This window comes from Anolis sagrei, chromosome 10 (assembly GCF_037176765.1).
Source record: "Anolis sagrei isolate rAnoSag1 chromosome 10, rAnoSag1.mat, whole genome shotgun sequence".
In the NCBI taxonomy this organism is placed as follows: domain Eukaryota; kingdom Metazoa; phylum Chordata; class Lepidosauria; order Squamata; family Dactyloidae; genus Anolis; species Anolis sagrei.
The window spans coordinates 2,394,046-2,406,170 of NC_090030.1; the positions used below are offsets into that span (position 1 = coordinate 2,394,046).

Genomic DNA, 12,125 nt, shown 5'->3' on the forward strand with positions numbered 1-12,125 from the left:
ACAGTAGGTTTTATTGAAGGTTTGAAAAGGAGCTGTTTGAGGTCCTGAATTCACTTCTCAGTGTGTGGATTCAGCACCTTGGAGATCTCCCTGAAGGCCTGCAATGCATTTGAGTAATCTCTAACACAAGAACGGACTGGCCTCGCGTTTTGATAGAAAACGTGACCACTTCTGAGTTACTTTCATGGAGCAACTGGATGGACATTTGCAAGGAGTATAACTCCCTCACTGTTCTCAACCAAAGAATGCAATTTCTTCCAGATTCAATTAAATGGAAAACATATGGAAGTCTTTCCCTGCAGAGGACCATATGAAAGGGCCCACAGAGGACATCTAGTCCATCCTTGCTATTCTGAACCAAGCCATGTTCCACAAGGGAAACCTTCTAGGAAGACAATTAGCCAAGAAAACTCCCAGAAGAAGGTTGCTCTTCATTGGAATAGAAGAACCAGTATGAGAAGAGCTCCTTGGAGGAGATCAATCTTGCCAGGAAAGCTGGGCCAAAGTTGTGCAGACTTTGAGACCAGAGTCTGAATCCCCATTTAGCCCTGGAAACCCATTGTGTGGCTACAGGGAAGGAAATTGTATTGTTATCCGTACTTAAATTCCCAACATTGTTCAGTTTGGTGATCCCTGATGGACCATCTATGCTATATTATGATAGTCATGTATAAATATGTGAGGGAAAGTCATAGGGGGGAGGGAGCAAGCTTGTTTTCTGCTGCCCTGGAGACTAGGACCCAATGGAACAATGGCTTCAAACTACAAGAAAGGAGATTCCACCTGAACATGGGCAAACTTCAGCCCTCCAGGTGTTTTCGCTGCTAGGAATTATGGGAGTTGAAGTCCAAAACACCTGGAGGGCTGAAGTTTGCCCATGCCAGATTTATACGTTGTAGACTCTTTGTATGCATTTGTATAGCTAGTGTCTTCCTTCCTATCCAGGGCTCACCCTCTGCTCACTTTCTGGCTAAAACTCAATTACATATATTCAAAATATAGTACGTATTGCAATATATGCAATATATTGCATATGTACAAGTAGACCTATTCCAAAAATCTGATGGAAATCCAAAACACTGCAGAGCCAACCTTGTAATATGCCACAAATATGGGGAGACAACCTGACATCTCAACAGAACATTTTGGAAACAAACCCCAACAAACCAAGATTCCTGCAGTTCTCCAGATTATCACAGTCCATTGTTTTCAAAGGTTGTGAGTCAAATGCACAGAGAAACTGGATTTCTATGAAAAACCTGATCAAACAAGACAAGGGCCCTGCAAAATGTGTCATAGGGCCACATTTGGAGATCTAGCATGACAGCTTGTTGTGTCCCATAGAAAAGCACCAATTTCACTACAGAGGCATTGCTTGGCATAGCATTGGCCCATTTATTGACTTTGCATATCAAAGTTTGCAAAGCACAACCTGCACCTGAAGGATGAGATATTTAAGGTGTGTTTTGTGTTCAACTTATATGGCAATTCACTCCTTATTGAGGTTACATCTTCAGGTGCAAACCTTTGGAGGAAATGGAACCAAAATTCAACAAGAGATGGCAGAAGGTTGGACTAGATGGACTAGACCCTCTCCAATGCCAGAGATACAGCTTAATGGTGTAACATTAGAAAATGTGGACCATTTCCGCTCCCTTGGCAGCCACCTCTCCACCAAAGTCAACATCGACACTGAAATTCAACACCGCCTGAGCTCTGCGAGTGCAGCATTTTTCCAAATGAAGCAGAGAGTGTTTGAGGACCAGGACATCCATAGGGAGACCAATGTACTTGTTTATAAAGCTATTATCCTCCCAACCCTGCTATATGCCTGCGAAACGTGGACTGTCTACAGATGTCACATGCAACTCCTGGAACGATTCCATCAGCGCTGCCTCCGGAAAATCCTGCAAATCTCTTGGGAAGAGAAGCGGACAAATGTCAGGGTGCTGGAAGAAGCAAAGACCACCAGCATTGAATTGATGGTCCTCCGCCATCAACTCTGCTGGACCGACCACGATATCTGGATGCCTGACCACCATCTCCCAAAGCAGTTGCTCTACTCCGAACTCAAGAATGGAAACGGAACGTTGGTGGACAGGAAAAGAGATTGAAAGATGGGCTCAAAGCCAATAGACACTGGGAAACCCTGGCCCTTGAGCGCTCCAGCTGGAGGTCAGCTGTGACCAGCAGTGCTGCAGAATTTGAAGACGCACGAATGGAGGGCGAAAGGGAGAAACGTGCCAAGAGGAAGGCATGTCAAGCCAACCTTGATCGGGACAGCCTTCTACCTGGAAACTAATACCCTCACTTGTGGGAGAAGATGCAGATCAAGAAGAGGGCTTCATAGTCACCTACGGATGGACCCACTGCCAGTACACTGATCCTGGAAGACTATCCTATTCAGACAACGAGGGATCGCCTTAGTAAGTAAGTAAGTAAGTATGTAAGTGAGGTTACACCTTCAGGTGCAAACCTTTGGGGAAAATGGAAACAAAATCCCATAAGAGACAGAAGAAGGTTGGACTAGATGACCTTCATGGTTTCTTCCAAGTGTGTGGTTCTATTCTATGACACCAAAAGAGGAACAGGTACAGCTCCTCCTTTTGCAAAATAGGTTTCTGTGCCGAATCGAAAACTTGTGAGATGCTTGAGAAGAGAGGGATGGGGAAGTGAAGGGAAATGCAATAGGAGGAAGCGAACCCTCTCCCGGTTTCCTTGAAGAGCATTGTCTGCCTCCGGCGCAGAAAGAATGGAGGCCGCATGGTTTGAATCAGGCCCCTTTCCTGGAACTGGTGCGCCGACAAACCAGAGCTTTTCCGCGTGAGGCCTCCGGGAGGGAAGCCTTGCCGGCCGCTGCCAACGCTGCTGCTTCGGGCCGAGAGGGTTTATTTATACACAAACTGGGCGTTGTTACTAGAAACAGCTGGGGAAACCGGCAAAGATAAGGCTCTCCTTTGTGGGTCAAGGGACCTGGAGATGTGAAGCCAAACAAGAAAGCCAGCCTCCCTTTTGGCCAACAAATCCCTCCAAGGATGAGAATACCCTCTAGAACCCACAGAACGGGAAAGGGTCCCTAAAGGTCATCTAGTCCACCCCCCCCCCCCCCATCCCATACAGGAATTACACTCTGTAACACAATTTGGAAAATGTTCTGTTCCTGACTTGAAAGTCTTATTTTGTGTTTAATTGTGTGGCACTTACTACTCCCAGAAACTTCATTTTGTGGCTGAAGTAGTTGAGGCTCTATGACAGGCATGGGTAAACTTTGGTCCTGCAGGTGTTTTGGACTTCAACTCCCACAATTCCTAACAGCCGGTAGGCTGTTAGGAATTGTGGGAGTTGAAGTCCAAAACACCTGGAGGACCAAAGTTTACCCATGCCTGCTCTATGAGATAATCATCTATTTTAATGATTTTTTGTATTATTATTATTATTTCCAACATGTGTGCATTACAACATGACTGTTGATATGTATAAAGCCATCAATTAACAGTAGTAACTTCACACTTTCTAATGAGATAGTCATTGAAAAACTATAGCAAAATGTGCCATAGCAGGATGTCCCTTCTGCGGAATTAATGTTTTTGCAGTTTGGTAAACTTTTCCCATGTTTTCATAATAGAACCAATTAGGAAATGACATTGAGAACCCAGGAACAAAAATAGTGTTGTATATTGCTACAGGATGACCTCTTACGTGGCTGCTTTAGACTAAAGTTCAGATAATAGTAGTAGTAGTAGTAGCAGTAGTAGTAATAATAATAATAATAATAATAATAATAATAATAATAATAGTCGAGTTACCTAGTGTTATAGTATGACCTCTTAGGTGCTCCTTTGATCTAAAGTTCAGATAGTAGTACTAGTAGTAGTAATTGAATTACCAAGTGTTATAGTATGACCTCTTAGGTGCTCCTTTGGACTAAAGTTCAGATAGTAGTAGTAGTAGTAGTAGTAGTAGCAAGAATAATAATAGTCGAGTTACCTAGTGTTATAGTATGACCTCTTAGGTGCTCCTTTGGACTAAAGTTCAGATGGTGGTGGTAGTAGTAGTAGTAGTAGTAGTAATTGAATTACCAAGTGTTATAATATGACCTCTTAGGTGCTCCTTTGGACTAAAGTTCAGATAATAGTAGTAGTAGTAGTAATAATAATAATTGAGTTACCTAGTGTTATAGTATGACCTCTTAGGTGCTCCTTTGGACTAAAATTCAGGTAGTAGTAGTAGTAGTAGTAGTAGTAATAATAATTGAGTTACCTAGTGTTATAGTATGACCTCTTAGGTGCTCCTTTGGACTAAAATTCAGATAGTAGTAGTAGTAATAATTGAGTTACCTAGTGTTATAGTGTGACCTCTTGGGTGCTCCTTTGGACTGAAATTCAGGTAGTAGTAGTAGTAATAATTGAGTTACCTAGTGTTATAGTATGACCTCTTAGGTGCTCCTTTGGACTAAAATTCAGGTAGTAGTAGTAATAATAATTGAGTTACCTAGTGTTATAGTGTGACCTCTTGGGTGCTCCTTTGGACTAAAGTTCAGATAATAGTAATAATAATAATCATCATCATCACTACCAGAAGGGCAGAGCGTTTCATCTATGCTGACGATGGTGCCATCACTGCTCAAGCAGGGAGCTTTGAGATGGTTGAACAGAAACTCTCTGAAGCTTTAGGTGCTCTTACTACCTATTACAAGGGGAAAACAGATAAGTCTTTATCCACTGAGTGTTTGCCTTTTTTATTTGTTGGAACCCACCCTGAGTCCCCTTGGTGAAATAGGATGGTATATAAATAACTGCTATTATTATTATTATCATCATCATCATCATCAGACATGTGTTTTCCATCTTAAGAACAGACAAGCATCCTGAGCTCTAAAGATTACCTGGGAAGGAATTCCACTGGAGCATTGAAGCACACCAAAACACCTGGGAGTCACTCTGGACTTACAAGAGGCACTGCTTGACTATCAAGCAAAACATGCATGGTAGAAATAATATCATATGAAAGCGGACTGGCACAACCTGGGAATCACAACCAGACACAGTGAAGACACCTGCCCTTGAGCTTTGCTACTCTGCTGCTGAATACGCATGCCCAGTGTGGAACACATCTCACCACGCTAAAACAGTGGATGTGACTCTTAATGAAACATGACACATTATCACAGGATGTCTATGCCCTACTCTGCTGGAGAAATTATACAATTTAGCCGGTATTTCACCACCTGATATCCGCTGGAAAGTAGCAGCCAGCAATGAAAGGACCAAGGCAGTGGCATCTTCAGCCCATCCCCTGTTCAGATATCAGCCAGCAAGACGATGCCTTAAATCAAGAATCAACTTCCTAAGATCTATAGAGATACTTGCAGGAACACCTCAGCAAGCGAGAGTCCAAAAGTGGCAGGCTCAAACCCAGAACCTCAATCTGCCTGATACCAGATAAGAAACTCCCTCCTGGGCACACAGAAGATGGGGTGACCTGGAAGTCACTGAGACTATGCGCTGGCACCACGAGATGCAGAGCCAACCTTCAGAAATGGGGCCACAAAGTGGAGTCCATGACATGCGAGTGCGGAGAAGAGCAAACCACAGACCACTTACTACAATGCAGACTGAGCCCTTGAAATCACACCAAATTTGGCAACAAAACGTCTCACAACACAAGGAGTGACCATCACTCAAAAAATTATGATTTTGTCATTTGGGAGTTGTAGTTGCTAGGATTTATACTTCACCTACAATCCAAGAGCATTCTGAACTCCATCAATGATGGAATTGAACCAAACTTGGCACACAGAACTCCCATGTCCAACAGAAAATACTGGAAGGGTTTGGTGGGCATTGACCTTGAGTTTTGGAGTTGTAGCTTGCCTACATTCAGAGAGCACTGTGGACTCAAGCAATGATGGATCTGGACCAAACTTGGCACAAGCACTCAATACGCCCAGATATGAACACAGGTGGAGTTTGGGGAAAATAGACCTTGTAGTCACTGGGATCCACAGTTCACCTACAATCAAAGAGCATTCTGAACCCCACAAATGACAGAATCAGGGCAAACTTCCTACACGGAACCCCATGACCATCAGAAAATACTGAAGGCCATCCAATACAACTCCCTTCACCAGGGTAAGAAAAGGTAATCAAAGTCCTCCTGACAAAGAGCCATCCAGCCATAGAGATAGATGGATGGATGGATGGATGGATGGATAGATAGATATGATTCATACACACACACACACACAGATATAATGTCATAGATTTGAAAGGGACCCCTAAAGAAGGACAATGATATGTTGCATGTTCCGGGGTGGGCAAACCAGACACTCTCCACATCAACACCGACAAAGAAACAGCAAGAAATACCGTTTACCTCCAAGCATAAAGAAATTACAAGTTACCTATCCAAACGTATCTCTCTATGAACCCACCAGGACTCTAAGATCTTCTGGGGAGGCCCTGCTCTCGATCCCGCCTGCATCACAGGCACGGCTGGCGGGGACGAGGGACAGGGCCTTCTCTGTGGTGGCCCCTCGGCTGTGGAACGCCCTTACCATGGAGATTAGATCAGCCCCTTCGCTAATGGTGTTTCGAAGAAAACTAAAAACTTGGCTGTTTGAACAGGTGTTCGGATAAATAGTGCAATGAACACGATGAATATAGGAAACGGAATTATGGATGACGAATTGGATCACGACTTTAGTTACGAGACATTAATGTGTTGTTATTGAGATGTCATTAGTTTGTATTTTATACTGTTAATGGTTTTAATATTGTATGTTGTTGGATGTCTTTTGCTCTTGTTGTGAACCGCGTTGAGTCGCCTACGGGCTGAGAAACTGCGGTATACAAGCAAAGTAAATAAATAAATAATAAATAAATTAAGGAGTTTTCTCAACAATAATTGCTCACTTTGGGCTTACCATTGCCTTCCTCTGAGTCTAAGAAGGTGTGGCTATAGCCAAAGGGCACCCAATCCAAGGGAAAATAAGGATTCAAACCCTGATCTCCAATGCTCAAACCATGATAGAATGCTGGCTTCCTATAGGAAAATTCTCCAGAAATGGACACAAAAAAGTTGCACCTTGAGATGAACCCTTACCTTGGATAACTATATTGTTCTTCAGGTATAGCTGGGATTGCAAATCCTAGCATTCCGCCTTTGTTGGATAGGGATGCCGGGAGTTGTAGTCCAACATCACCTGGAGAGTCACCCAAATCTCCCCATGGATAGAGGACAAGATGTTTTTATTTAGCTCAGGCGTAGAAGTAAACAACAACAACAACAAGAACAACAGAGGTGGCATAGCAGGTGCCCTTGAGAATATCCACAAAAAGCATGAGCTGAATAAAACAACGCAAGGCTGGAAAGTGCCGTCGTTCGCATTGCTGTCTGAATCATAACTCAACTTGTCATCCATCTCAAAGTTTCTTTTGTAAGATATATTTTTGTCAAAGCGAAAGGTCTCTTTGCGTGCCTCATCTCCCTCTTGAAAACGAGAATGTGTCAGTGTGAGGCTTTCAAAAGTGGCATTCCTTTGCAAGAGAGAGAGAGAGAGAGAGAAAAGGGTGCATTTGGGAATACGCGAACCTCCTTCCCGCCTGGAATAGAGCCTTGCCAGTGGGTTGACTCGACACTTGGATTTATTCCTGGAGAAGGTGCAAAGACGTGCTTTGGTGACATGCTCCTTGTGTGTGTGTGTGTCTTCATGAACCTCAGAAATGCTTTTGCCAGATCCTCCCCTGAAATAGGGCCTGCAGCATTTGGGGAGCTCCCATCCAAGTCCTAACCAAGGCTAACCCTGATTAGTCTCTTGCAAAAAAAAGGTGTGGAAGAGCACTGAATGCAGAAACTATCTGGGCCCAGCAAAGGGACTGCCAGGAGACTGCATCTCCCAGCAGCCTCATCCAATGGTGGGGATGCTAGGAGTTGTAGTCCCACAGTACCAGGGGAAGGGCATGTGGTTCCCACATTGGTTTAGAAGGGAAGGAGAAGAAGGAAGAGAATAAGAAGAAGCTGGAGGAGGAGAGGAAGGAGAGGAAGAAGAGAAAGAAGGAGTAGAAGGAAATAAAACAGGAGGAGGAAGAGGGGGGAAAGAGAAGGAGGAGGAAGTGAAAGAAAAGAAGAAGAAGGTGACAGAAGAAGAAAATAGGAAGAGAAGGAGAAAAAGAAATGGAAGCAGAGAAGGAGAAAAGGGAGGAGAAAGAAGAAGAAGAGGAAAAAGAGAAGAAGAAGAGGAAGAAGAAGAAGAAGAGGAGGAGGAGGAGGAGGAGGGGAAAGAGAAGGAGGACATGGAGATGGAGAAGAAGAAAGAGAAGAAGTATGAGAAGAAGAGTAAGAAGAGGGAGGAGGAGGAGTAGAAAGAGAAGAAGAAAGAGAAGGAGGAGAGAAGGAGGAGGAGAGGAAAAGGGGATGGGAAAGAAAGAGGATGAGGAGGAGAGGAAGAAAAGAAGGGGAAGGAGGAGAAGGAAGAGAAGAAGGAGGAGAAGGATGAGAGATGGAGGAGAAGAGGAAGAAGAAGGGGAGGAAGAGGGGAGGGAGAGAAGGAAGAAAGCAGAGGAAAAGGTAGAGGAGGAGGAGAAAGCGAAGGGTGAGAAGGAGAAGAAAAAGAGAAGGAGAAGAAGGAAGTGAAGAAAGCAAAGAGAAGGAAAAGGAGAAGAGGGAGAAGGAGAAGAGGGAGAAGGAATTCAGGTTGCCTTCCCACTCTGGTGGAAAGTTAAACCTGGCAACTGGAAAATAAAATAGCATTGCGCCAAAAGGAGGAGGGCAGGAAGCAGCTGCAAATTCAGCAAAGAGTGAGCTGGGATTAAAAATATCTGCACAGAGGAAAACAAACAAGAGTTTGGGCAGATTGAGAGGAGAGAAGGAGCCGGAGAGAGGCAGGAAAACACACTGGGAAAGGAAAACAGGGTCTGGGCAAGTGACTTCTTATACTAGGCTTCCAAAATCCTCCTGGTAGGAAGTGGATGGGTCACATATCAATACAGAACAACAACAACAACAACAACAACAACAACAACTTGCCTCTCCTTGAGATGGGACAGAATATAGTTGAAATGCATTACAAAACATAAGATCATTAAAAGGCATAGACCTGAGACCAAGATGCACTAAACTCATTCATATCAATACAATGTAAATTCAAATTGAGTCCCTGGCTTTTCCAGGCACCCAGTCCATGCTGGTGATGCCAGTTTAGATGGACTGATAGCAAGATATGATATCTCTGTCCTTTATTTTCCCAAAGTTGCATTTATACAATTGAGCACCTGCTGAGAATACAGGAGAGCAATATGTCTCCCACCTCTAGGCAACCCTGTTTACTATTTGGATGGGAGACAGCCATGGCATCGACTTTGAACTGGATTATATGAGTCTCCGCTGCCAATAATAATCTGGGATAAGCAGAAAATCTGGGATCAGATCCTAGGATTTCATCCTGTTTTACCAAACCTATTATTTAATCAAGTTTTATCGTGTTTCAGATTTATTTCGGAGAGTGATTTGTGTTTATCTGTCTGTGCATTTTTGTCTCTTATTGTTGATATGGACTCGATATGGACTCGTCAATAAACCCATCTATCAGGAAAGAAGAGACCAAACTATTCATCTCGTAATTTAATCCCATTTTACCAAACGTATTACTTAATCAAGGTTTATTGTGCTTTAATTTGTTTGAGATGACTATTAGAGGACTTTTAGGAGAGTGATTACTGCCTATTTATCTATTATTGTTGATACGGTCAGGGGACTAATCAATAAACAGGTCTATCTATCAGTAAAGAAGAGCCCAAACTATTAGAGGACTTTTAGGAGAGTGATTAGTGCCTATTTGTCTGTGTACCTTTGTCTTTTATTGTTGATATGGTCAGGGGACTAATCAATAAACAGATCCATCTGTCTGTCTATCTACCTACCATATTCATCTATCTATCTATCTATCTATCTATCTATCTATCTTATTCATCTCTCTATCAGTACTATCTCCCATCTATCTAGCTATCCATCCATCATATTCATCTATCAGCACTATCTCCTATTTGTCTATCATCTATCTATCTATCTATCTATCTATCTATCTATCTACCTACCTATCTTATTCATCTCTTTATCTATCAACCCTATCTCTCATCTGTCTATCTATCATCTATCTATTTAATTCATCTCTTTATCAGCCCCATCCATCCATCTACCTATTTATCTTATTAATCGCTCTATCAATGCTATCTATCTATCTATCTATCTATCTATCTAATTCATCGCTTTATCTATCAGCCCTATCTCCCATCCATCCATCTACCTATCTATCTTATTCATCTCTCTATCTACCAGCCCCAACTCTCACCTATCTATCTATCTATCTATCTATCTATCTATCTATCTATCTAATTCATTTCTCTATCAGCCATATCACCTATCTATCTATCTATCTATCTATCTATCTATCTATCTTATTTATCTCTATCAGCCCTATCTATCTATCTATATCTATCTATCTAATTCATCTCTCTATGAGCCCTAGCTCCCATCTATCTATCTATCTATCTATCTATCCATCTGTCCATCCATCCATCCATCCATCTATCATTCATCTCTCTCTCTATCAGCCCTGTCTCCCATCCATCCATCTGCCTATCTACCTACCACCTATCCATCTGTCTATCTGCCTATCTATCTATATAAACATCTATCTACCAGCCCTAACTCTCATCTATCTATCTATCTATCTATCTATCTATCATCTATCTATCTATCTATCTATCTATCTATCTATCCCATCTCTCTATGAGCCCTAGCTCCCATCCATCTATCTATCTATCTATCTATCTATCTATCTATCTATCTATCTATCTTGTTCATCTCTCTATCTACCAGCCCTAACTCTCATCTATCTATCTACCCATCCACCCACCCACCTCCCTAGAAGAGTCCAAACTTTTCCAGAACTGGCGGGGTTTGTGTGGGAGACCCCTGAGCTGGGAACCAGCCAAGGCAGGGTCACCCACTGTCCCCGGGGGGGCTCCCCTCGCCCAACCCCCCCCCCCATCTCCCCCCTGCAGGATCCCCATGCCATGGAGACACTCACCGGGTGGTGCCTGTGGGGGTCGGCGGGGAGGGAGGAGGGGGCGAGCTCTTCTCCGGCCGCCGCCGTGGGGCCCCAGTGGGCTTTCTGCTGCGGGGTCATGCTGCCCTCCAGCCCCCTCCTCACTCAGCCTCTTCCCTTCCCTTCTTCTCCTTCCTTCCTTCCTTCCAAGGGAAGGAAAGGAAGGGGAGCCTGGGCTTGGGACGTGGCTCCGGCTCCAGCCCCGCTCCGCCCCAGCCTCCTCCTCCTCCTCCTCCTCCTCCCCATTGCAGCCAAGAGGCGGGTCTGCTCCAAAGAGAAGCTCAAGCACCAGATCTTCTCCACCTTCCTGGTGCCTCCTCCACCCCTTGAGACAGTGCCTCAGGTCGTGGTGACCCCCCAACCAGAACATTCTTTCCCTTGCTACTTCAGAACTTCAGAATTGTCATGTCAATGTCTGACATGAAGGATGTCTTTTCATTCCCTGGACCCAATTTGGCACAAAGACCCCATACTCCTAATGGGGTTGAGAGGGAGATGGATTTTGCCATTTGGGAGTTGTAGTTGCTGGGATTTAGAGTTCACCTACCATCAAAGAGCATTCTGAACTCCACCAACGATGGAACTGAACCAAACTTGGCACACAGAACTCCCATGACTGACAGAAAACACTAGAAGAGTTTGGTGGGCATTGACTTTAGGTTTTGGAGTTTGCAAGCTTGGTAGTTGGTTAAATGTCCTTTGACCAGTATCTGGCCCCTTGGAGTGCCTTTGCTGTGGCCGCAAGAAGGTCCTCCCTTGTGCATCATGTGGCAGGGCTCAGGTTGCATTGCAGCAAGTGGTCAGTGGTTTGCTCTTCTCCGCACTCGCATGTCGAGGATTCTACTTTGTAGCCCCATTTCTGAAGGTTGGCTCTGCATCTCGTGGTGCCATAGCGCAGTCTTTTCAGCGCCTTCCAAGTCGCCCAGTCCTCTGTGTGCCAAGGAGGGAGTCTCTCATTTGGTATCAGCCATTGGTTGAGGTTCTGGGTTTGAGCCTGCCACTTTTGGACTCTCCCTTG

At 44.0% G+C, this 12,125-nt stretch overlaps 1 protein-coding gene across 1 annotated transcript in view; it reads right to left on the bottom strand.

Annotated features, from left to right (window-relative positions):
- The window catches only part of LOC132762828 (rho GTPase-activating protein 20-like), an 80,346-nt gene extending 69,044 nt beyond the window's left edge, over positions 1 to 11,302 (bottom strand). The window contains exon 1 of the mRNA XM_060756002.2: positions 11,090 to 11,302. Within this exon, the coding sequence (XP_060611985.2) occupies positions 11,090 to 11,188 (99 nt within the window). The 5' untranslated portion in view covers positions 11,189 to 11,302. The remainder of the gene's footprint in view (positions 1 to 11,089) is intronic.
- Positions 11,303 to 12,125: the final 823 nt, after the last annotated feature.